The 27,190-nt window shown below is 44.3% G+C and overlaps 1 protein-coding gene across 1 annotated transcript in view; it reads left to right on the top strand.

Annotated features, from left to right (window-relative positions):
* Positions 1-27,190, top strand: part of LOC126095555 (ankyrin repeat and SAM domain-containing protein 1A-like) — a 193,448-nt gene that overhangs the window by 100,319 nt on the left and 65,939 nt on the right. Inside the window, exons 4-5 of the mRNA XM_049910333.1 lie at positions 12,825-12,940; positions 26,590-26,979. Coding sequence (XP_049766290.1) covers positions 12,825-12,940; positions 26,590-26,979 — 506 coding nt within the window. The remainder of the gene's footprint in view (positions 1-12,824; positions 12,941-26,589; positions 26,980-27,190) is intronic.

Below are 27,190 nucleotides of genomic sequence, written 5' to 3'. Positions count from 1 at the left end.
GCTGTTGTCGAGATTCTAACCGTCCACACATGGAGCACACTCTCCATTAGCATGACAATGCACGCCACATTCAAGTGCAGCGACATCTGCAACAATCCGACGGCTTGGGTTCACTGCCATCGATTGTCCTCCATACGGTCCCGCTTTGCTCCGATTTTCGTGACAAAACTTAAAGAACGCCTTCGAGGACTACACTTTGATAATGATGAAGCGGTGCAAGCAGAGGTGAGGTTGCAGCTCCGTGACAAAGCCAAACGTTCTTCAGTGACGGTATCAACAAACTGATCTCTCTTTTGGAGAGATGTGTTCGTCGCCAGGGTGACTATGTTAAGAAATAAATATGTGGACATGAAGAACGAAGACTTATACCTTTAATGGCGTTTGTTTTATTTAAAAAGCTGAGTTTTTACATGAAAATTCGAAGGCATTACTTTCTAGCTTGTGGTCTCATAGTTTGAGTGTCGTTGCCCCATATTCAACTACTCATTCCTACTAACAGACATGTCTGGGAACCGTCATCACCACTAGTCACAATTTGGCTATGATTTCTTCGAAATTGGATTAAGGCCGTGAAACTAATCGCAACGAATTAAACATAAATAAAATAAAAACAGTGTAGCGACGGAACACCTGTTTCCGTAACAAATATATATGAATAATATACACACTATTGGAAAGAAGAGGACCTAAAGTTTCGATTACTATCGCTAAAGCATTGACAGTTGCGGAAGCTACCGCTAGACTGCTTTCGCCAACGGCTAGTTCGTGTCCGTTGAGACTAAGGCCGTTTCGTCTCTGATTCGACTTCCAAACAGGAGAAGCGTAAGGTATTGTGTCAGCAATTTCAAAAAAATTGGGTATCTCTGTAAAGGACGAAGCACGAGCTATCTGAATGTGTCAGATAAGGATGCGAGACGAATTGACTGAAGTGTGGTGCGTAGTTCAAGTAAGCCAACGTTGAACCAAAACCAAAAATTCGAGCAACTCTGGCACTCCTGTGGAACCATACGACAGTTCAGTGCGCTCAGTAACGTAACACATGGTTCTTCGTGTATGGAACGAGTTTGGCTACCGTTTAGATGTTCACCGTGCTGCAGGAAAGGTCACATTGGAGGCTTATAAACTGTATTTTAAAGTTTATTCCAATCCATTGTGGCGCGTTGGTACTGAAAAATTATTTTGTGATTCATGTTGAAAGACAGTCCTAAGATGCAGAATGTTCCTTATTGGCTCAAAAAAGACGCATTTCAACCGCGTAGGGCATCATCGGGTTAACTCGCGATTTGGGTCATCATTCGAAGCACATAGTAAGACCACGATCACAAAGCTGTAAACTTTGCCCCGGAACAAATTGCAGTGGTCCGATGCGCGCTCGCACAGTGTATGCACAGTATTATTAACCAGTATTTTGTTACGTTAATATTCTAGCAGCAGCACAGGCTGAGGACTTGAACCATGGCGGACGGACTTCACAACTCGCACTGGCCATTGGAAAGCGCCCGTATCTAAAATACACACACACACACACACACACACACACACACACACACACACACATACACAGTGCAAATCGCTTTCCATGTTCCTGCCCTGCAAGTGGTCATTGTTTTCCATTGAAACCTTCCCGTATCCTCTCTATCTCTTTTGTTACACAACCTTCCCTTCTACAATAACCTATGAAACCTTCCCTTAGGATTTCTATCTCTTGCTTGATAATAACAAATGAAATCTTCCCTTTGAAATTAATTCTGTTTCTCAATAATAATAATAATAATAATAATAATAATAATAATAATAATAATAATAATAATAATAATAATCATCTTCGCATACAAATTTAAATGCTGCTTATTAAAAGTGATTTGCTGATTATTTCGAAGAAACGTAGAATGTGTCATCGTCGTGGCCCTCAGTCGTTACCTGCAATAACTGTTCCTTACCTTTTTCAATGTTACTGGATAGCCATCTGACTGCTACATCGAACTGCTACATGAACATACTTGCTCTGTTTTACTATACTCTATTAGCTGCTGGTGGGATGTCATAATAAGTGGTTGTATTTATTACCAAAGCTGGCGTTATTCTTTAATAGCAAATCTGACGTTATTCTTTAATTAATTTGACTGAAGTTACGTAATTCATAGTTAAACTTTTTCTTGACAACAATAAAATTTTGCAAAGTTTTACTTTGATGCTTTTTGGGATGGATTATATGCAGTAATGCAATATTGCTGGCAAAAATGAATTATATTCTGAAAACGTTTCTTCAGATATTTATTGTTGGTAATGAAATGATTTTTACAAACGTTCAAATGGGACTTACTTTTCACAATACTCTTACAACTAGCATTGCGCAAACATACCTTCAGTAGTCTTGATTTCTCGAAAAAAAAAAAAAAAAAAAGTAATTCAATAATGTTAGTTCGTCGTATGATAATAGTTAGCTGATGTGTCTGTACATCCGTTTATAATCTCTTGTAAATCATAGCTGGTGGCTGGCAGGCACACCGCCCTCACAACCTCTCGCTTCAGACCTGTTACCGACTCGCTTCGCATCTCGCTTACTACTGACATCCTACGAACTAAAGTGCAGTCTCTCCCGCCAACAACGCTTTCTCGTGCGGAAAATCCCTGCTACCATTACAAAATGTACCAATGAGCGGTCTTTCCCGCTCTTTTCTTAAAATGTAGCCCTACACGGTCTCTCACGCCCTTTTTAAAATTATATCAATGTGCGGTCTCTCCTGCAAACAATACTTCGGTGCAGACATTCCCTGCTACCATAATTATTTCCAAAATGACAAATATTAATTATTCCTACTTAATCCTATTAATGAAATATAAACATCTTTCATAAATTGTGGTTTGACAATAGACAATAGAAATATACACGTCTTACACCATATTTTCCTTTTCTCGTCAATTCATCGGTGAACTTCTTATTCCTTATCTTATGAGCACACCTAATTTTCAACATACTTATGTAGCACCACATCTCAAACGCTTCGATTCTCTTCTGTTCTAGCTTTCCTTCAGTCCATGATCCACAACCATACAGTGCTGTGCTCCAAATGTACATTCTCAGAAATTTCTTTCTCAAATTATGGCCTACGTTTCATACCTGTAGATTTCACTTGGATAAGAATGCAATCTTTGCCTGTGCTAATCCGCTTTGTATGTGCTCTTCGCTTCGTCAGTCATGGGTTATTTTGCTTTCAAGGTAGCAGAATTCATCTACTCCGTTTTCGTTGTGACTACCAATTTTCATGTTAAGTTTGTAGCTGTTCTCATTTCTGCTACTTTTCATTACATTCGCCTTTCTTTGATTTGCTTTCAGTCCATATTCTGTGCTCATTAGACTATTCGTTCCATTCACCTTCACTGAGGATAGCGATGAAGTCAGCGAATCTTATCATTGATATCCTTTAACCCTGAATTTTAATCCTACCATTGAACCTTTCTTTCATTTCCGTCATTGCTTCTTCGGTGTAGACAATCAACAGCATGGGTGAAAGGTTGAAGATCTGTCTTACAATCTTTTTAATCGGAGCACATCGTTCTTGGTCTTCCATTGTCATCGTTACCGCTTTGTTCTTGTACAGACTGTGTAGTACCCATTTTTTCTAATACCTCATCCCAATTTTTCTGGGAATTTCGAAAATCTTGCTACATTTTTGGTGGTAATACGTTTTTTCCAGATCGATGAATCCTATAAATGTGTCATAATTTTTCTTGCTTCCGTTACCAAGTGCAACTCAAGGAGTGCCTCTCTGGTGCCTTTACTATTCATTTAGCCAAACTAATATTATTTTTGTCAGCAACTTGGATGCATGAGGTGTTAAGCTGATTGTGCGATAGTTCTCGCACTTACTTACCTTTGCGATCTTCCATTCATTCAGAGCAGCTATCACATATTACCAGCAGCCAACGGCCCCCAGGCACGCACTACAATATTCCGCGGTTTCTGTGCTGCCCAGTCTACTATCGGTCTGCAAGACAACACTTGTTGGCCCATGCTTCTTGCATACGGATCCGCTCAATAGTTTTGTCACCCTCCAAGCCAGACTTGTCACTCTAGGCGGTTCCACTGCTCGGTGACCAATTCAGGGACCAAGTACTCAGGGACAAAGACAACAGCGGATAGTGTGCCAGCCGGCCGCGGTGACCGAGCGGTTCTAGGCGCTTTAGTCCGGAACCGCGCGACTGCTACGGTCGCAGGTTCGAATCCTGCCTTGGGCATGGACGTGAGTGATATCATTAGGTTAGTTAGGTTGAAGTAGTTCTAAGTTCTAGGGGACTGATGACCGCAGATGTTGAGTTCCAGAGCGCTCAGAGCCATTTTAACCATTTTTTGACAGTGTGCCATCCGTGCGTCCGACGCTGATCACCCAGTGTTGTCCGTCAGCTGCTGCCCACGGTCCCACTGCTGGCTTCAGTTGTGGCTACTCCGCTTATCACACATAAGACTCCTTCCTGCCGTCCTTCTGCCTTGTGGTCGGCTGCTTTGCTGCCTCGCACGCTCTCTACCGCCGCAGGAACAAGTCAGTAGGCCTGGTGCTAAATTTTCATATACAGCAGAAGCCCGCTAATCCGAACACCGCAGATCCGAAATTTTGGAAAATCAAAACAAAATCCGGAATGGAGGAAACAATACATAAAAACCGCATTTTTAGTGAAAAGAAAGAATTTTACTATAATGCAAAACTGAACAACTCGTTATTGAATCATTGCGTATCGGAGCGAAGCGTTTATCGCACTGATAACTACAACATTGTATCATATGTTAATGAAGAAGAAGTGTAATTTTCAATTACTGTGATTTGCAAAATCGGTCACCTTCATTTATCGTAAAGAACTGAAGCCGCTTGATGACGCGATGTTGTACAGCACCGCGATGGTGTGCTGTTGTACGTAGCGTAATGGCAATTTAAGGGCGTCTGCAACGTCATAATGTGACACACTATATTTAGAGGTGTCTTCTCCTCCACTATCTTCGTCTTCATAGCTGTCATCAGGTTGTTTCTGGACTATAGAGAAAATGGATTCATCACTGATTTCTTGATGACTATTACCATCAACTAATATTCATTCTTGAAGGAAATTTTCCTCTTCATCTCCGCACCCCACGCTTTTTGTAAGAGCTGACGGATATCATTATTGTCTGATACCGGAATGGATGGGGTTTCTCGGAACACGAGACTTGGCCACACTTTGTCCCCCGACGTTTTTATTAAATGTTGTTCGAATTGTGCCAAGCTTCAGTTAGCAGTAGATGACGTCCTTTATTATTGCGTTTCTTTTATTTTTTCCAAGATGAAACAGTCCTAGAAGCATTTTTCTGTAACTGAACTTTACGTTTTGTAACAAATTGGTGGCAAGATAGAATTTACATTTGGTGGCAAAAAAAAAAAAGTGCTGCTGTCTCCATTCGCTAGCTGCATTTCTGAAGGATGAGATGGAGCACTGTCAGTCAAAAGTACAGTTCGGCATGGCAGTGCATTTTTTGTACGGTATCTTCTAATAGGGGGAACAAATTGTTTCTCGAACCATGGTTTCTCGAACCATGGTTTCTCGAACCACTCACTAAACAGAACACTGATCATCCAAACTTTCCTTTGATTTTTGTAATGAACAAGGAGACCGTTGATATTCACGTCGCTCAGAGCTCGTGACTTTGCAGATTTTCCAGTTGCCAGTAGCGGTAATTTGTTTGTTGCCGTGGTGTTGCTGTAGCAGCACTAAGTCGTTGCATACTCATTTTAAAAACTGGAGCAGAAGACGCTTTTTTCCAAGCAAGACTTTTTGTAGGGAGTGCTTTGAAATTCAGTCCAGTTTCCTCAGGTCTATAAAATAGATGTGATGAGTAATTTTTTAATGCTATCACGTCTGCAAACTCGTCTAAGAATGCCTACGCGGCGACAACATCGGTCGATAATTTTTCTCCGTTTATCTTAATTGCCGCATCCGTATTTCTTCTTTGACTGGCCTGACCAACCTTTGCTGGCAGTAAATGCTGGATTACCATTCATAATGTTTTTAGCTGCAATGTCTTTTCTTGAATCATCGTACCACGTACAGGAACGCCTTTTTGCCTTTCCCTAGTAAACCACAAGGAAGTCGACTCGTCAATTTTATCATACGACGACACGGTGGAATTGTGGCGTTGTTCTGTATTTTTTTCGCTAGTTGTGTTGCAGAAGCTTTCAGTTTTCCTCCGATTTTTTCCAGTAACTGATTGTGGCGTTCCCGTCACCAAATTCAAAAGCCAGTTACATAGCACTGTTAAGCCGTTTAAGCGCTTCTAGTTTTTCTTTTAATGTACAGGAACTATGTTTTCGTTTGGCTGACATTGTACTGTACGGAATGACAACTGTTTTACACGAACAGTGTTAACTCAGTTTATGAACGAAAATCATGAACACAGTACTCTGTAAGTTAACCCAATTTATTCTGTATACTGCACGTAGAATATCCGTTAACAGCAGCCAAACAAACTGTGATTTTCCTCCTCTGAACTTGGTATCACCGATAACGCATGTGATCGGCTATGTAGCTGCATTGTTGTAAAGTATTGTGCGTGGATTCGCAACATTGGCACTTCCTTGTGTCACTACATTGCCACATTTTCACAATACTAAGTTACGTTGCTTTGTGACTGGTTCCGCTATTCAGTAGCTGTATTTGCCTAGGTGCAGCACATTTTTTTCCGGATAACCCAAACATTTCCTAATCTGAACTGACCATACCCTCAATTAGATCGGAATACCGGGTTCTACTGGGTGTTATGAGAGGTACTGCGGCTCCACTCTTTTGAGAGACGTACTTTGGTGGAAGATCCTGGGAGACCCCATAGTGGATTTCGTCAAGCTCGTATTTGGTGTGCTTTATATTATAATTTACTTCCTATGAACTAATGCTGTTTCAAAACACCAGCGCGTTGAGGGTCTTTCAAAGAGGTGTCCGAAAGAGTACAATCTGTCTCAGTAAAATATTAGGTAATGACTTACGGCAGTTGAAGGTTTCCTGTCATCTATGACAACAGTACACAGTCACAATTTGTACGTCATCACTGTGGTGTATTGAGTAGAGCCGTCGAGTTAAAAGAAATTGAAAGCTGTGGTTCACAGTTTGCCAAATGCAATTTTTTTTGTTCACCATCGCGTTTCTAAAACATTCTGGGACGGTTCCTGATAATTTAATGGAAGTATGAAAAATCCGATGCTACGAGCATAACGAGCGCTCTCTCAGGAATGAGTTGCCATTGTCAATAATTTACAAATTAAGTATGAAACAAGAAAATAAATATTCAAAACACCTCGATTATTTGATAAAACAAACTATCACTCAGAATAATAATAAAAAGAGAAACATAGAAAAGACTGACACATGTGAAAAAGGATTAACAGGTGACTTAATTGTCCATAAAGTATAAAAAATTTACAAGCTAATTATTTAGGAGACTTCTTCTCTGTGGTGTGCGTACTGTAAGACCTTCGGTACACACACCATCAGATTATTTGACTTGTCGCTCTAGCGAAGTAGGCGAGTGTCAGCAATAGGTCTCGTGGTCTTATCGTGGCGTGTTTATCTTCTGCCGTTAGGTCAGACGATAGAAATGCCACTTGTACGCTTAGAGTAGCAGATTGACGGTGACCAACTTTAAACAGAACTTGATTAATTTTCACACACATTTATTAAAATAATAACAAGCATAAAAATAACTTAACTTGGTTCTGGATGCTATTTACAATTGACAATCTGAAGTTCCTTTGGTCTTGGTACGTTAAACTTATTCTCACATATCTCTGATACTTGACAAAGTGTCTATACATTTCTCTTCATGGCTATGTACAGGAATATGATAATCTTATTAGGCGCAGACTGAAACTTGACTATAGACTAATGCAGACTGATGCAGACCGACTAATTGGAGGTCTGTAGACTCGTTATAATACCTCGAGCGTTCAGGTATCACTGCGCGAGTGTGATCCGCGAGGAGAAAAGGTTCTACGTTAGCAGCAATCTCACTGGCTGCGTTACATATTAATACGCGGATCGGCGGAAGCAGAATTTGGTCCGTCTCTAAGACAGCGCCATCTCGTAGTGTGGAGACGGACGAGCGCTGCGCCTGCGCTGTTGTGCTTAGCGGGGCGCACTCTAGTGGGAAAGTTGTGTACGCGCTGACTACGCGGAACTATGTACACAACATCCTCAAAACAAGAATGTATTCAAATAAAGTTCGTATGCAGATGAAGTATATTCTGGTCTAGTACCGGAACATTCCTGCTGGTGTTTTTATCGTTTTTTCAGTTACTTTCAAGTGCCAAGGAAGACGTTTACTCTTCAGGCAGTGAATTGTAACTTTTAGCATAATTTAGAACATACTTAACACAACCAGCATACTTATTTACCATTGGAGGAGCTTCTCGTTAAGTAATTTCCGTAATACATACCGATATGTAAATAATGAATATGAGCTTTGCAGGTTATCATTGCAAAGAAAGACGAAACAACAATAGTTTCCAAAATTGCAACGAATCCAGCATCTGGACGTATAATGATCTGCTGTTTTAATTCGTCAGCTAGGATGGCTACCGTTGTCACGACGATACCTTGATAACAGAAACATCTATAGGTGTGTTCGTCAAAGCCAAAGTACATCTTTGAAAGGAGAGGCGTCGCAGTACCTCTTGTAACGTATATGTTCTGTGTCGTATTTGTAAATAAAGGCACGTCGAGCCGTCTCCCGAGCGGGGCACGATTTTAACTGTCTCAAGTGCCACAAAATCTCAGTATATGAGCTTTAGAACTTCCTCTTTCCATATGTGTGTAGATTACTTGCATCCAATCCATATGTCTTGAAACAAAAATTAATTGAATAGAATCCATATTTTTGAATAACAAGACGGCCGGTGTGGCCGAGCGATTCTAGGCGCTTCAGTCTGATCCCGCGCGACCGCTACGGTCGCAGGTTCGAATCCTGCCTCGGGCATGGATGTGTGTGATGTCCTGAGGCGGGTTAGGTTTAAGTAGTTCTCAGTACTAGGGGACTGATGACCTCAGATGTTAAATCCCATAGTGCTCAGAGCCATTTGAACCATTTGAATAGCAGTTTGTGAAAGAAAAGGGATAGTCTTCGGGACACATCATTTAAGAACTTAGAATTACTTGGTATCCGTACAGGGTGTGACAAGACTATGCGGACCAACTACGGTCGCCCGTATAGCGTTTCCTGAGGAGCAAACTGAGAATAGGAACCCTTGTTCAGAAGCCTCATCGAACGGCGATAAAGAGCGCCGGCCTCATGGGCAACGCCTGCCATTAGGCAACCACTCCGGCAGCATATGTATGCACGCAGATGGATCGCGACTCGGACTGCTTGCAATGGGCCTGACAAAATTTGTTAGCTGGCGTTAACCGCTTGCACACCAGTCGCAGCTGTAGCCAACATTCCTATAAAGTGCGATGCAACCCTATAAGGCTGCCGTTATTATATCTGTGCCGTGATATGCCGTGAAATATTTATATGTACTTGATGTTGGCAAAACGCCGAAATTGAAATAGCAGAATAAAAGTTTCTACATCCATGTAAGGAAAATGTTCGTGAAACATCCTTCTTTGCTAGTCCGAGTGAGCCTTCAGGGCAATGACTATGCATCTTTTGGCACATCCGCGTGGTATAGTTACTTGACGTTCAGCATTAGTTTCGTTTCATACTAGAAAATCAGTTGCTAGGCTTAAGAGATTGCTAACTATTCCGTGCAGTTTGATTCTATTTGATTTGCTAATTCGTCACAAGTTGTCACATGTCCAACTGAGAAGCAAAAATGAACTTCACAGCTAAAGCATTCTTCCTCTAAAATCTCATCTTCTCTGTGAGATTTTTGGTGCATTCACCTCTAGTTTTTATTGCAATTGATGTTTAGTTTTTCTGCAAACAGATGACTATCAATATTTTCAGTTTTGTCTGTTCTGTACAAATGATTGTGTGAATCTTATTTCCCAAGGCTTGTTTCTTCAGTTTCATATAAAAAGTTCTTAACTTTCATTGAAAGGAAAAGGTTACCAGATGTTTTAGACAGTCTGTAACTGTTGATTCATTTAATGAGCACATAAAATTTCAATCTACTTTTATTGAAAGTTCTAGAGACTGCGCCAGGATTTGTGAGATTCCGTAGATTTCCCCGTGTCGTCTGGCTTGGAAGCTTTTCTTAATAAGGGGTCACCGATTAAAGAAACTTCGTATTTATTAATGGAGACGTATTATAAAACAGAATTAAACTGCAAAATAATAACAAAATCTTATAGCTTTAGTTATGTCATTAGAAATACTTTATTGTCCGCCGCATGGAAAACATACCAATGATAGATCAGTTCGTCAAAACCCTATGTAAGATATCTACGTTGACAGAAGTCACTGCTGTTCCTATTATGTTCTTCATGGGTATGAAAACACTTTTCTTCACACATGCCCACACGAAAAATATCAAAATATTATGGGGGCATGTCTGGAGATCTTGGAGGCCAAGAATATAGATCAGTGTCCCATGTCCCGTGGACCCTATCCAGCTTGAGGCAGCGTATCACCGAGAGGAACTATCGTACAGTTTTGTGCCAGTGTGGTGGAGCTCCATCCTGTTGAGATATGAAGTCATTAGAGTCCTAATCAAATTGTGGGCAAAGCCAAGTCAGCAGCATATGAAATAATCTTGATCACGTTGAGCACCGCAGGTGACACTAATGTTAAGGCCAATGTTAACAATGCATACGACAACCAGACCATATTTGTCATAGCTTTAGCACAACGCGGCAACCTGAAGTTGTTCTTGGAATGAAACAGGTCGTAACACGCTAAACGTCTAATAATACAGCTAAGGTGGTTTTCATTAAACATTGACGTTCGAAGATCATTCCAGTCACTTTTTACTGAAAAAAGTAGCAACCATGAATTTTTTCATAAGAATGGCACAAAAAATGTTCATTTGGGCGAGTCTGTTTCATGGTCAATTATTGCATGATGGTTCTGAAGCCCGCATATGCTAACGTTTTGTCGATTCTCTTTATCGCTTAGTTGAGATGTAGCTTTATCGCTGAAAACTAACCGTGATAGAAACCTGTCGTCTTCCATGCCTTTCAGCAGAGTTTTGTTTAGTCACCATTCGAACTTGCACTAATGTATTCTGTAAGGTTTATAGACAAAATGTCACCACAGCTTTTTTTTCCTTTATTGGGTGTCGATCCCACCAGAGGAGGAGGGAGGGGGGGGCGGGGGACTGGCAGAAACCTACAGAAATGTTAAAAACAGAATTAGCAGACATAAAAATAAAAACAGGCGATTAAACAGTGACTGATTAAAACTGGAACAAGGCGTAAAATTGCGAAGAGGATATAAAAACAAAGGGTCAGTGATGCTGATTAAAACACATAGTACTCGTAAATAGACAGGCACAATTAAAAAGACAAGACGACAGTCTATTGTCTGTTTGCAACAGTTTAAAAACACGTCTAGTGACAGTTTGGTGTGCGTTCGCAACACTGACAGGGGACGCACAACACTAAACACACACTTAAAACAGCACTATAGAGTTGATACGGCGGCACATGGTGGGGTGGGGGGGGGGGGGGGAGACCCAGACCGATGAGGAGAAGAAAAGGGAGCAGGAGAAAAAAGGAAAAAGGGGGGAGCCGATGGAGGGAGAGGACATAGGAAAAGGGGAGGGCAGGGCGGACGTGAGGAGTGGGGAGGGCAGTGGAGGGGAAAGAAAAAGGACCTGTGAGGAGAGAATGGAGTCAAGGAGTGGATAGGTGGCGAGGAAAAAACAGGATGGGAAGGGTGAAGGGAGAAGGAGCTGAGGGAAAGGACAGAGGGAGGGAGGGGGAGGTAAGGATCATAGTTGATAAGAGGGATAAATGGAGGGAGAGAAGGCATAATCTGGGATGGGGTGTTGATGGAAGCCACCTTGGGAAAGGAGATGAAGGGTGTAGAGGTGAAGGGTAGGGGGCGCACAACGGTGAAGGTGCGGCAGTGGGCAGGGGTTGGAGAGGAGAGGAGCAACCAGGGGATGAGTGGGATCAAGTCGGGGAGGGGGGGGGGGTGTAGAGGACATGGAAAAGTTCGAGGACGGGGAGCAGATAGGGGAAAGGAATCAGGTCATAGAGGATCTGCGTGGGGGACAGGAGGCGTATACGGAAGGCGAGGCGGAGTGCATGGCGCTAGAGGATCTGGAGAGTCTTATAGAATTTGTGGGTGGTATAGCCAGGTGGGACTGGCATAACAGATGATGGAACAGATTAAGGATTTGTCACCACAGCACTCGCAAGACATTTAATTATTTCCACTACTTCATCTTCTTCCTTTGCACTTCTTCCTTTGCACGAACATTCTTTCTCTTCAAATTGGCGATACCAACGACGAAAGCTTTTCGGTGAAGGCGGATCTATCCTAAAACGCTAGCGAATCTTACATCGGACGGTAATCACTGACTCACTCTTACTAAACTGTAGTACACAAAACGGTTTCTGTTGAGTGGACGCCATCTTGCTTCAGACTGACTAAATAGACGCATGAACTGGCACCTACCGGCGATTCTTTGAAACTCTAGATCACATCCAGTCATTCAACCCACATTTCCTCGCCGGCATGACCCCTGTTCTATAGTTATTAGACTCGTAAATAAGGTCATTCTTTTTATATATACGAAATTTTTCTTTCTTGCTTTTCTATACTAGTATGGAATAGTATTAGTGTATTAGTGGCCGTTAACAACTCAGAGATAATAGAGCAGAAAGATAAGAGCGCGTGCGCCACGTGTGGTGGGTTGCAGGCCTGCACAGCCCGGGCGGCGTGCAGACGCCGGTCGGCGAGTGGCTGGCCTCGCTGGGGCTGGCCGGCTACGAGCCCATGTTCCTGTCCAGCGGCTACGACGACATCGACTTCATCGTGAGTACCGCGGCTGTCTGTCGGCACGCATGCGCCTCTTTCCACAATATACTACGTTCTCAACGCTAAGAGAAATCCCAGATTGCTGCAACTGTTAAAATGTTTCTCACAGTTCTCACACTTATTACGGTCAAGGCAGACATGACATCAGCAGTACAAATAAGATTACCATTTCCGCTGTTTACAGTTATACTGTACTTGGAACTGAGAGAAACATTACTTAGGCCAATCGGGAAAAAATTCTGACACTTTCCCAATAGCATACATATCGCAGAAACACAAAACATTTTATTTGTTTATTTGTTTATTTCACCTGACAACACACTCGATTTTGGGCCCTCTTTTACGCCTAAGTAGATATCCTTAGTGAATTAGCCGGCCCTGTGGCCGAGCGGTTCTAGGCGCTTCAGTCTGGAACCGCGCTGCTGCTACGGTCGCAGGTTAGAATCCTGCCTCGGGCATGGCTGTGTGTGATGTCCTTAGGTTAGTTGGTTTAAGTAGTTCTAAGTCAAGGGGACTGATGACCTCAGATGTTAAGTCCCATAGTGCTTAGAGCCATTTGAACCTTAGTGAATTAAATTCACGGTATGCGTTAAATACACTGAAGAACCAAAGAAACTGATACGCCTGCCCAATAATAATCGTGTCGACCTCAGCGATCACGCAGAAGTGACGCAACCCGACATGACTAATGTCTGAAGTTGTCCTGGAGAGAACTGACGTAATGAATCCTGCATGGCTGTCCATAAAATCATAAGAGTACGAGAGGGCGGAGATATGTTTAGAGCAGCACGTTGTAAAGCATCCCAGGTAAGCTCCATAATGTTCTTGTCGGGGGGGGGGGGGGGGGGGGGTTGGTGGCCAGCGGAAGTGTTCAAACTTTAAACTCAGAAGAGTGGTCCTGGAGCCACTCTGTGACAATTCTGGACGTGTAGGGTGTCCCATTGTCCTGCTGGAATTCCACAAGTCCATCGGAATGCACAATGGACATGAATGGATGCAGATGATCACTGATCAGACAGGATGCTTATGTACGAGTCATGTATCAGAGTCGTATTTAGACGCAGCAAGGGTCCCCACACCATTACAGAGCCTCCAGCAGTTTGAACAGTCCTCTGCTGACATGCAGGGTCCATGGATACATGGGGTTTTCTCCATACCCGTAAACGTCCATCCGCTCGATACGATTTGAAACGAGACTCGTCCGACAAGGCAACATGTTTCCAGTCATTAACAGTCCAGTGTCGCTGCTGACGGGCCCAAGTGGGGCGTAAAGTTTTGTATCGTGCAGTCATCAAGGGTACACGAGTGAGCCTTCGGCTCCAAATCCTCATATCGATGGTATTTCGTTAAATTGCTCGCACGCTGACACTTGTTGATGGTTCAAAATGGCTCTGAGCACTATGGGACTTAACTTCTGATGTCATCAGTCCCCTAGAACTTAGAACTACTTAAACCTAACTAACCGAAGGACGTCACACACACCCATGCCCGAGGCAGGATTCAAACCTGCGACCGTAGCGGTCGCGCGGTTCCAGACTGTAGCGCCTAGAACCGCTCGGCCACTCTGGCCGGCACTTGTTGATGGCTGTGCATTGAAATCTACAGCAGTTTGCGGAAGGTTTGCACTTGTGTGACGTTGGACAATTCTCTTCAGTCGTCTTTGGTCCCGTTCTTGTGATGTCGGAGATTTGATGTTTTACCGGGTTCCTGATATTCACGGTAGATTCGTTGAAATTGTTGTAAGGGAAAATCTCCACCTCATCGCTACATCGGAGATGTTGTATCCCACGGATCGTGCGCCAACTATAACACCACGTTCAAAGTCACTTAAATCTTGATAACTTGCCATTGGTAGCAGCAGTAACCGATCTAACAAGTGCGCCAGACGCTTGTTGTGCAGCTGCAGCGCCGCATTCTGTCTGTTTACATATCTCTGTATTTGAATACGCATACCTATATCAGTTTCTTTGGAGCTTCATTGTATGTCAGTACATAATAATAATAATAATAATGTTGTACACCAGACAGATAAAATATTGTGAATTTTAATCGACGTCTCAGTCACGAATGACAGGAAGTTTAAACATAAGGCGGCTCAGACGAAATTAAAGTACAAGGACGTGTGCTTGGAGGTCTGTCGGATGTGGAATGTCTATAATCCCAGAAAAAAAAAGAAAAAGAAAAAAAAGCTGCAAGGATCTGTACTGTACGAAACCTACCATATCTTACGTAAAGCATCGTAAAATCACTTAAGTCATCACGCCTACCAGGAAACTGAAAGTAACCTGGAGGAAATTTGACACTATCAAACAATGTAATCTCTATTGCGAGAGTAACAACAAAGACTGGTAATGGTATTTCAGTGTAATTAGCACTGTATTGCATAGTTTTTTCTTTGCGTTTTCCTCAAATGGGACTCCGTTTTCAAACGTTCCTTTTCAAAGGAAAATCCAACGGCAAAGATGAGTATTATACTTATTAGTGTCAGTGGCGTTGAGAAACAGATTTTATTTACTTAATTGTGTCAGAAGCATCGTACATAAAATCAGAATAATTAACACATACATATCAAGTATATAACAAATACAAAAGAGTATAAAAGTATACAGATATATAAGCAGGGTCAAGTAGTTTTTTGTTTCATGAAGTCTTGGACCAGAACCTGGCCACGTCCAGCGCTTCCGGGGTTGCATTCATCAAATCCTTCATGGTGCAGGTGCTCGGGCACAGCACACAGTGCGTGAGGTGGATGGTGGTTTGAGTGTGACCACAGTCACACAGCTCCGGTTCATTTGAGAGGCCCCATTTGCGCATATTCTCTCTGGATCGTGTGACACCAGAGCGCAGCCTATTAAGAGATTTCCATGTCGTCTAACCTTCCATATGGCCGGGAAGGAGTTCTTCGTTTGGGACTAACCATTCCCCAAGGTGCGCGTTTTCTTCTCGCCACATTTCCAGCCTCACTTGCTGCGGTGTCCCGACGATGTTTCCTGCAGTGTGCAGGAAGCTTTTTCTAGATTTTAGTCGGCGGCGGGCTGGCGGGTGTTTGCACAGCGGGTGGGCAGGTGAGGTCAGCGCCTTTGTCTTTTCCTTCCTGGCCGCTACTTTTCTTCTAATACCTGGTGGGGCCACGCCTGTCAGGCAGTACAATTTATCAGTCGGGGTTGGTCTCAGACAACCTGTGATGATGCGGCAGGATTCATTAAGCGGTATGTTGAAATAAGTGTCCAAGAAATAGAAAAGCAACTGGAATCACTCAACAGAGGAAAGTCCACTGGACCTGACGGGATACCAATTCGATTCTACACAGAGTACGCAAAAGAACTTGCCCCCCTTCTAACAGCCGTGTACCGTAAGTCTCTAGATGAGCGGAAGGTTCCAAATGATCGGAAAAGAGCACAGGTAGACCCAGTCTTCAAGAAGGGTCGTCGAGCAGATGCGCAAAACTATAGACCTATATCTCTGACGTCGATCTGTTGTAGAATTTTGGAACATGTTTTTTGCTCGAGTATCATGTCGTTTTTGGAAACCCAGAATCTACTCTGTAGGAATCAACATGGATTCCGGAAACAGCGATCGTGTGAGACCCAACTCGCTTTATTTGTTCATGAGACCAAGAAAATATTAGATACAGGCTCCCAGGTAGATGCTATTGTTTCCTTGACTACCGGAAGGCGTTCGATACAGTTCCGCACTGTCGCCTGATAAACAAAGTAAGAGCCTACGGAATATCAGACCAGCTGTGTGGCTGGATTGAAGAATTCTTAGCAAACAGAACACAGCATGTTGTTATCAATGGAGAGACGTCTACAGACGTGAAAGTAACCTCTGGCGTGCCACAGGGGAGTGTTATGGGACCATTACTTTTCACAATATATATAAATGACCAAGTAGATAGTGTAGGAAGGTCATCAGTCCCCTAGACTTAGAAACTACTTAAACCTAACTAACCTAAGGACATCACACACATCCATGCCCGAGGCAGGATTCGAACCTGCGGCCGTAGCAGCCGCGCGGTTCCGGACTGAAGCGCCTTTTTTCAGACAGTCGTTCTTCCCGCGAACCATACGCAACTGGAACAGAAAAGGGAGGTAATGACAGTGGCACGTAAAGTGCTCTCCGCCACACATCGTTGGGTGGCTTGCGGAGTATAAATGTAGATGTAGATGTAGATATGTCCGCTTGCTTGGCGTGACTAGAATTGTACCACACTGGGCAACGCATACTCCGCTGTTGAATAGCACAAAGCAAGAGCTGTGGTTCTCACTATTCCAGGCTGTGCCCCCCATGTAGTGCCCGTTAGTTTACGCAAAATGTTGTTTCTCGCGGCTACTTTGTGTTTAGTGTTCATGCAGTACTTTTTATAGGTGAGTGCTCTATCCAAGGTGACGCCTAAGTATTTTGGTGTTTCGCAATGTTCCAGGAGCACTCCTTCCCAGTGAAGTAGTAGTCTTCATGCAGATTGTCTGTTCTTTAGGTGGAAGACGCAGGTTTGGATTTTCACTGGGTTGGGTTTGAGATGGTTCCCCTTATAGTAGGTGGCAAGCTGTTCGAGGGCTTATAGGAGATTCTGTTTAACAGTTTCAAAGCTGTCTGCTTGAGCGGTAATGGCGCAATCATCTGCATATATGAAGCTTTCGGTGCCTTGGGGGAGGGGCTGGTCACCAGTATATATATTAAAAAGTGTTGGGGCCAGTACGCTTCCTTGGGGGAGGCCATTTTTCTGTATCCTCCACCGGCTTCTCTGTCCCTGAAAATCCACGAAGAATCTTCGATTCTGGAGTAGGTTTCCAATCAGTAAGTTTAGTCTGTAGTCCCTTCTCATTGCGTATATTTTCCCCAGGAGCAGTCGGTGATTGACTGTGTCGTAGGCTGCTGATAGGTCTAGGAAGACAGCCCCGGTGATCTTCCTGTTCTCGTGCCCATCCTCTATGTGTTGCGTTAATTTTGGCACCTGTGACGTGCAGCATTTTCCCTGTCTGAAGCCTGCTTGTTGTGGGATGAGGAGGGGCTCGATGGCGTCCGTGATTCTGTGGAGTATCATCCTTTCCAAAACCTTGTACATATGGCATAGCAGAGAGATCGGCCTGTAGTTTTTGGGATTGTCACGTTCTTTGCCTGGTTTTAGGATGGCAATGACTCGCGATTTTCTCCAGATTTTTGGAATTTTGCAGGATTTCATTCAGTTGTTCATCATATCGACTAGCCATTTCCTTGTTACAGGTTCAAAATGCTTTATTTGCTCGACGCATATATCAGCATGGCCGGCTGCTCTCCTTATTTTGCACTTACTGATCTCCTTCTCCAGTTCCGCCAAGGTAAATGGCTTGGATAGTTCTTCGGTCTCCTGAGGGGGGTTTCGTTCTATGCCCCTCTTTTTTGTCTTTAGGTTGTCGTATCTTGGTGGTTTCCCATTTGTGAGAAGCTTACAATGCAAAGTATGTTCGTACAACCACGTTTAACTGTCAGAAAAGTCATTCTTTGGAAAATGGTGCAACTGTTGCTTCGCACTGGCTTGAATGACGGTTGTATGTGAACTTGTGCACTTTGTTGTTTTGTGGTAGGTTCGTAAAACCAAGTCTCATCGCTCGTGGTGATCTTTTCTAGAAAAGAACTGTCCTCATTCTTCATTTCAATCAAGTTGCGGTAGGCGTCCTAGCGCCGTCGTGTTTGGGGAGAAGGTGTGTGTGGGAGGGGGGGGGTGGAGGGTGAGGGCGGACATATTTTACATACCACTTCTCATGGAAACATTCTGACTGATTTGGAGAGGTTGCTATATTGCGATTTGTGACTCAACAACATTGACCCTCTTTGATCCCATGTCCACCACTTAGCACTCCCTGCTCACAACTGACTGGTGGAATGCACACCTGTTGTTTAGAGTTGTTACTTCAACCTCCGTAGTTACTGCACTGACGTTGCTTATCCGCCAGGAATAAAATCAGTTCGGGACTTTTTGGAGGCATGGTGAATAATATGTGCGTTTACGTGAAAATAAATAAAAGGTTTGTGTTTATGTCATTTAACCCGCGTCATTCAATTTTTTTCTGAATTTCTGTCCGGATTCTTGATAATCTGCATGACATGTTCGCACCTAGTCCGGATAGACGAAGTTCCAATGTACACTCAACAATCTTCCAAACTGTAGCAATAGGTTGAAACAAGGGGATGGGTTTGGTAGCGTCTAACGGTCACAGATTTTAATCTTAACTTGTTCTCTTGTACGTAAGCTCTTCACTTATAACAAAATACACACACCAACAAAAGTTCTGTATTACCGCTTTACTTCGAAATTCATAGCACAAAAAATAAAAGTTGGCTCTCAGGCATGCGGTTAGAGAGTGGTCAGAAACAGTCTGAAAAGCTTGTAAGTATGTTTCAGGGTAGGTTGTGCTGAGAAGTAACTGCTAAGGAAAAAAATCGGTGTCGTCTACGAGTGAATAAGCATTGAAGTTAAACAAAGAGGCCGGAACGCGCAAATTCCCGCCAGATACAATTAGTGTCATTTTTTCTCATGGCGTAGACGATAGCACACGAGACTGCTTGAATTTGCGCGCAACCGCTTGATGGTCGCCGGCACGGTAACTCAGCGTGTACGGTCAGAGGGTTAGCTGCCCTCTGTAATAAAAACAAAACTGAGTTAATGGATCAACGACGAACTGAAACGGGGTCTTGCGACGTCCGCACCGAGCAGATGAAACGAAGGAAAGCGAAAAAAAAATAAGAAGATGGTGGCTAACTTCAGAGCTAATTAACTCGCAAACGGGGCACAACGTATCTGATTTTTTCTTAACAATTATTACTCAGCACCACCTACCCTGCAACACCCTTACAAGCTTTTCAGACTGTTTCTGACCACGTTGCATGTTCACTTGCAATGTGCCCAGATTTAAAAAAAAAACACTCATTTTTGTAGCGACAAAGTCGGCTGTCTCCTGTGGGCGTTTTCTCTCAGCAGTCATGAGCAGCGTCAACGCGTAGTGGAACGTTCCCTTACTCGGATGCACGCTTGGCATACCACCGATGAGATCACCAAGCCAGCCCTGATCCAGATTGTCCCACTCTTCAATGAGCGATTCTGTGTAGGTATGTGATTTGAATCGACCTCAGACATGTTTGGTTGGGTATATGTCCGCAGAGCAGGCAGGCTACTCCATTTTGGCGATCCTAGCATCCTGAAGGAATGTGTTCACGCAAACTGCACGATGAGCACACGATTTATCGTGTACCATGACGAAACTGTCACCAAAATCGTGCCGGTGTTGGTTGCAGAATCTCGTCGCTGTACCGTAAACGGTGAGACTGCCCTTAGTGACCAAGAGAGGTTTACGGTGGCACCGTGTAATGTTATCACAGAACATCACTCCACCACCATCTTGTTGTACATGTCGGACGCAGAGTGTGAGGCATTAGATATTACCGGGTTCGTTCCCGAAATGTTATCTGTGATTAGCAAGGTTCAAACACCCGTGCCGCGCGGAGTAGCCGCGCGATCTCGGGCGTCTTGCCACGGTTCGCTCGGTTGTCCCCGTCGGAAGTTCGATTACTCCCTCGGGCATGAGTTTGTGTGCTGTTCTTAGTGCAGATTAGTTTAAGTTAGATTATGTAGTGTGTAAGCCTAGGGATCGATGAACTCAGCAGTTTGGTCCCATAGGAACTTACCACACATTTCTAAATTGCCAAACACCCCCGAGTTTCGTTCATAAACAACACCCGATGCCACTCCTGGGGCGTCCATTCTGCATTTATATGTAATGGCGTCCATCGTGTTGTGGTATACGACAAGGTAACCGAGCGGGGTGGTTCAGTGGTTAGCACACTGGGCTCGAATTCGGGAGGACGACGGATCAAACTCGCATCCGGCCATACAGATTTAGATTTTCCATGATTTCTCTAAATTACTCCAGGCAAATGCCGGAATGGTCTTTTTGAAAGTGCATGGCCGCTTTCCTTCCATATTCTTGACACAGTCCGAACTTGTGTTCCGTCTCTAATGACCTAGATATCGATGGGACGGTAAATCCAATCTTCCTTCCTTTTTTTACGATGAGGTACTCGTCATAATCGTCGGGAATGGAGATTCGCACCATACAATCGCCTTCTAAAGTTTAGTACGACACATGACGGCCAGTAGCCTCTTCGAATGCTGAATTCAGTTCTGGAGCAGTCAGCCCATGATACCTTCGAATGAAAAGTCGTAGATACCGATCATCAGCCGTCGAACGTAGACCGCCTCTGCAGTGAAGCCTTCAACAGTAACTGTGAATTCGAACCTATTCCATGTCCGGACATCACTTTGAGTCTGGTGCACACTTCTGAGCTGTTTCGCTGGTACGCGTAGCACATCCGAGTGGTCCTGACCGTCCTTCGTGGCATGATGGATGTTCACCCTGCTGTTATACTGACGTCTCTAATGCATCCCTAATGGCCGCTTTACTTTCAACTGTAGTGCTGCAATCCATTCGAGTGCGGCGTTATGCTCGTAGGTAGCGCTCATGATAACTGTGAGCGTGTTTACAAACAACGTCAAGATCTGTACAGGAAGTCTCAATAGCAATACACATGCACGGCTTGTCTGGGTGCTACCAAAATTTTATTGGTGTTTGTAACAGCCGATGTTAAAATTCATGGTGAAATCTTGAGCTGTCGTTATTTTGCACAATTCGCTACTAGTTTCGGTCAATGACTATTACCAAGCTTAGCTGGCAAATCTTGATTGGAGGGGCAGAAGATTAATCTGGAACTTGTATAAAAGGTAGGAAGCAGAGATAGAAGTGAATGGTGTGAAGAAGAAAGCAAAAATAAGGAGGGGAGTAAGGCAAGGATGCCCATTATCACCATATTTGTTCAACTTATTTATTGAAAAAACTATTGAAAAACTGAAAGGAATAACCAAAGGAATTAAAATTAACGGGGAACGAATACACTACCCGTTTTGCAGATGATATAGTAGTACTTGCTAACTCAGTAAGGGAATGGAGTTTATGTTGCTAAAATTTTCCAAAATCCTAAGAGAATTTAATCTAAAGATAAATAAGAAGAGAACAAAAACTATGGTAGTAGGGAAGACAAAAGAAAATATTAAAGTTAATATTAAACTAGAAGATGAAGTTCTGGAGGTTGAGAACTTCTGTTGTTTGGGGAGCACAATCACTGACGACAATAAACATGTTGTTGTTGTTGTTGTGGTCTTCAGTCCTGAGACTGGTTTGATGCAGCTCTCCATGCTACTCTATCCTGTGCAAGCTTCTTTATCTCCCAGTACCTACTGCAACCTACATCCTTCTGAATCTGCTTAGTGTATTCATCTCTTGGTCTCCCCCTACGATTTTTACCCTCCACGCTGCCCTCCAATACTAAATTGGTGATCCCTTGATGCCTCAGAACATGTCCTACCAACCGATCCCTTCTTCTGGTCAAGTTGTGCCACAAAATTCTCTTCTCCCCAATCCTATTCAATACTTCCTCATTAGTTATGTGATCTACCCATCTAATCTTCAGCATTCTTCTGTAGCACCACATTTCGAAAGCTTCTATTCTCTTCTTGTCCAAACTACACTCCTGGAAATGGAAAAAAGAACACATTGACACCGGTGTGTTAGACCCACCATACTTGCTCCGGACACTGCGAGAGGGCTGTACAAGCAATGATCACACGCACGGCACAGCGGACACACCAGGAACCGCGGTGTTGGCCGTCGAATGGCGCTAGCTGCGCAGCATTTGTGCACCGCCGCCGTCAGTGTCAGCCAGTTTGCCGTGGCATAAGGAGCTCCATCGCAGTCTTTAACACTAGTAGCATGCCGCGACAGCGTGGACGTGAACCGTATGTGCAGTTGACGGACTTTGAGCGAGGGCGTATAGTGGGCATGCGGGAGGCCGGGTGGACATACCGCCGAATTGCTCAACACGTGGGGCGTGAGGTCTCCACAGTACATCGATGTTGTCGCCAATGGTCGGCGGAAGGTGCACGTGCCCGTCGACCTGGGACCGGACCGCAGCGACGCACGGATGCACGCCAAGATCGTAGGATCCTACGCAGTGCCGTAGGGGACCGCACCGCCACTTCCCAGCAAATTAGGGACACTGTTGCTCCTGGGGTATCGGCGAGGACCATTCGCAACCGTCTCCATGAAGCTGGGCTACGGTCCCACACACCGTTAGGCCGTCTTCCGCTCACGCCCCAACATCGTGCAGCCCGCCTCCAGTGGTGTCGCGACAGGCGTGAATGGAGGGACGAATGGAGACGTGTCGTCTTCAGCGATGAGAGTCGCTTCTGCCTTGGTGCCAATGATGGTCGTATGCGTGTTTGGCGCCGTGCAGGTGAGCGCCACAATCAGGACTGCATACGACCGAGGCACACAGGGCCAACACCCGGCATCATGGTGTGGGGAGCGATCTCCTACACTGGCCGTACACCACTGGTGATCGTCGAGGGGACACTGAATAGTGCACGGTACATCCAAACTGTCATCGAACCCATCGTTCTACCATTCCTAGACCGGCAAGGGAACTTGCTGTTCCAACAGGACAATGCACGTCCGCATGTATCCCGTGCCACCCAACGTGCTCTAGAAGGTGTAAGTCAACTACCCTGGCCAGCAAGATCTCCGGATCTGTCCCCCATTGAGCATGTTTGGGACTGGACGAAGCGTCGTCTCACGCGGTCTGCACGTCCAGCACGAACGCTGGTCCAACTGAGGCGCCAGGTGGAAATGGCATGGCAAGCCATTCCACAGGACTACATCCAGCATCTCTACGATCGTCTCCATGGGAGAATAGCAGCCTGCATTGCTGCGAAAGGTGGATATACACTGTACTAGTGCCGACATTGTGCATGCTCTGTTGCCTGTGTCTATGTGCCTGTGGTTCTGTCAGTGTGATCATGTGATGTATCTGACCCCAGGAATGTGTCAATAAAGTTTCCCCTTCCTGGGACAATGGATTCACGGTGTTCTTATTTCAATTTCCAGGAGTGTATTTACCGTCCAGGTTTCACTTCCATACATGGCTACACTCCATACAAATACTTTCAGAAATGACTTCCTAACACTTAAATCTATAGTTGATGTTAACAAATTTCTCTTCTTCAGAAACGCTTTCCTTGCCATTGCCAGTCCTCATTTTATATCCTCTCTACTTCGACCATCATCAGTTATTTTGCTCCCCAAATAGCAAAACTCTTCACGCAGTATCGTGTCTCCCATTTCATCTTCATCTACATCCTCTTCCATTTCCATAATATTGTCCTCAAGAACATCGCCCTTGTATAGACCCTCTATATACTCCTTCCACCTTTCTGCTTTCCCTTCTTTGCTTAGAACTGGGTTTCCATCTGAGCTCTTGATGTTCATACAAGTGGTTCTCTTATCTCCAAAGGTCTCTTTAATTTTCCTGTAGGCAGTATCTATCTTACCCCTAGTGAGATACGCCTCTACATCCTTACATTTGTCCTCTAGCCATCCCTGCTTGGCCATTTTGCACTTCCTGTCGATCTCATTTTTGAGACGTTTGTATTCCTTTTTGCCTGCTTCATTTACTGCATTTTTATATTTTCTCCTTTCATCAATTAAATTCAATATTTCTTCTGTTACCCAAGGATTTCTACTAGCCCTCGTCTTAAACATATCACAGATATTAAGAGAAGAATAGCCTTGGCAAAGCAAGCTTTCCAAAATAAAAGGAATTTACTAACAGACAATCATATAAGCCAAGAAAGTAGGAAAAAGTTTGCCAAAACTTTTGTCTGGAGTGTCTTAACATACGGACGTGAAGCGTGGACTCTGGGAAAGGCAGAGAAAAAGAGACTGGAAACAATGGAAATGTGGATATGGAGAAGAATGACGAAAACAAGCAGGGTAGATTGAAAAAGTAATGAACAGGTCTTAAGAGAAGTGAATGAGACCAGAACGCTGCTAAATTATATAGGAGGAAGAAAATAAAAAATGATAGGACACGTAATGAGACAGCCAGTTCCTAAACAATTTATTTGAAGGAAAAGTTTTAAGGACAAAACCAAGAAACAGGCCAAGAGCAACGAATTTTAATGACATTAAAGAAGATATGGGGATAAAATCGTATGAAGAATTGAAGAGGATGACAATGTAGAGAGGCACGTGGCTAAATCGACAAGGCGTAGCGTTTAGTTTATGATGATGATAACTGGCAAAAACGGCAGAAAAGTTAGCCATACCATAATTTGAAGAAAAGTAATTTGCTCTTCAAATCAAATGGTTCAAATGGCTCTAAGCACTATGGGACTTAACATCTGAGGTCATCAGTCCCCTAGACTTGGAACTAATTGAACCTAACTAATCTAAGGACATCACACACATCCATGCCCGTGGCAGGATTCGAACCTGCGACCGTACCAGCAGCGCGGTTCCAGACTGAAGCGCCTAGAACCGCGCGGCGACAGCGGTCGGCTAATTTGCTCTATTGAGCCCACTATAGTACTTAAAAAATTTTCACAATAATAGATTTGTGCAATAGTTGAAAAGGGTGTTACGAGCTGTTCTTGACGAAAACTATTGTACACAGTTATCATTATGAAAAAATTCTACGTGCTATAATAGGATCAAAAGAGCAAATTACTGTTCTTCAAATTATGGTATAACTATACTGCCATTTATGCGAACTAAGTAGCGACTTGAGCAAAATAAAGGACAGCTGAATGTTTCATCACAAACTTTAACAATTATTTTGCGGCTGAATATGCTCACTTGAAACATACATTAATATCCGATCGCTTTTAAGCATAGCAGCGACCACCAAATAAGCCTAAATGTACAATATTGATAAACATTTTTGGAACACAGTGATCAAAAGATTATTATATTGTAACTAAAGTTCAGTCTTGATCACAACACTTATGTCTCAATCTCATAGGTGACCGGTTTCGGTTATTTTTACATAGAATGAGATTTTCACTCTGCAGCGGAGTGTGCGTTGATATGAAACTTCCTGGAAGATCAAAACTGTGTGCCCGACCGAGACTCGAACTCGGGACCTTTGCCTTTCGCGGGCAAGTGCTCTACCATCTGAGCTACCGAAGCACGACTCACGCCCGGTACTCACAGCTTTACTTCTGCCAGTATCTCGTCTCCTACCTTCCAAACTTTACAGAAGCTCTCCTGCGAACCTTGCAGAACTAGCACTCCTGAAAGAAAGGATACTGCGGAGACATGGCTTAGCCACAGCCTGGGGGATGTTTCCAGAATGAGATTTTCACTCTGCAGTGGAGTGTGAGCTGATATGAAACTTCCTGGCAGATTAAAACTGTGTGCCCGACCGAGACTCGAAAGCGGGACCTTTGGAAGGTGGGAGACGAGATACTGGCAGAAGTAAAGCTGTGAGTACCGGGCGTGAGTCGTGCTTCGGTAGTTCAGATGGTAGAGCACTTGCCCGCGAAAGGCAAAGGTCCCGAGTTCGAGTCTCGGTCGGGCACACAGTTTTAATCTGCCAGGAAGTTTCATATCAGCGCACACTCCGCTGCAGAGTGAAAATCTCATTCTATGTAAAAATAACCGAAACCGGTCACCTATGTTATTGAGACATAAGTGTTGTGATCAAGACTGAACTTTAGTTAAAATGTAGCGAGATTGGGAGGCGTGTTACGAAGAGAGGTGTGCCTTGTGGTGTGACAGAACGGCGTGCTGGAGGAGCGCGACCTGAAGGAGATGGGCGTGGACAGCGAGCGCGAGCGCGCGACCATCCTGCGCGCGGCGCAGTCGCTGCCGTGCCGCGTGCCCGCGGTCGCCGCCGCCGCCGCCGCGACGCCGCCTCTGGGCGCCGCCCCCGGGGGCCCTTCCGGTGAGGTGGACGCGTGGCTGTCGTCACTGCGGCTGGACTGCTACCGCGACACCTTCCGCCGCCACCTCTACTGCGACATGGCGCGCGTGCGCCGCGTCTGGGAGGTGGAGCTGTCGGCCGTGCTGGACATCGGCCGCGTCGGCCACCGCCGCCGCATGCTGGCCTCCGTGGGCGGCGCCAGGCCGCCGGACCTCGAAGGCCTCAGCGCAGACCTGGACCAGCTGGTGAGTCCGACTAGCTGCGCTGCCAGTCTCCGTCGCGGCACTCTCCATAGCTCAGCAGCAGCTATGTCGATACATGACGTTACTTCTCTTGAAAGGGAATTGTGCAGGCTCAATATACACTACTGGCCATTAATATTGCTACACCAAGAACAAAAGCAGGGTATTCATTGGACAAATATATTATACTAGAACTGACATGTGATTACATTTT

The sequence above is a fragment of the Schistocerca cancellata genome, chromosome 8, assembly GCF_023864275.1.
Source record: "Schistocerca cancellata isolate TAMUIC-IGC-003103 chromosome 8, iqSchCanc2.1, whole genome shotgun sequence".
In the NCBI taxonomy this organism is placed as follows: domain Eukaryota; kingdom Metazoa; phylum Arthropoda; class Insecta; order Orthoptera; family Acrididae; genus Schistocerca; species Schistocerca cancellata.
This window is presented reverse-complemented; position numbering and strand designations above follow the sequence as displayed.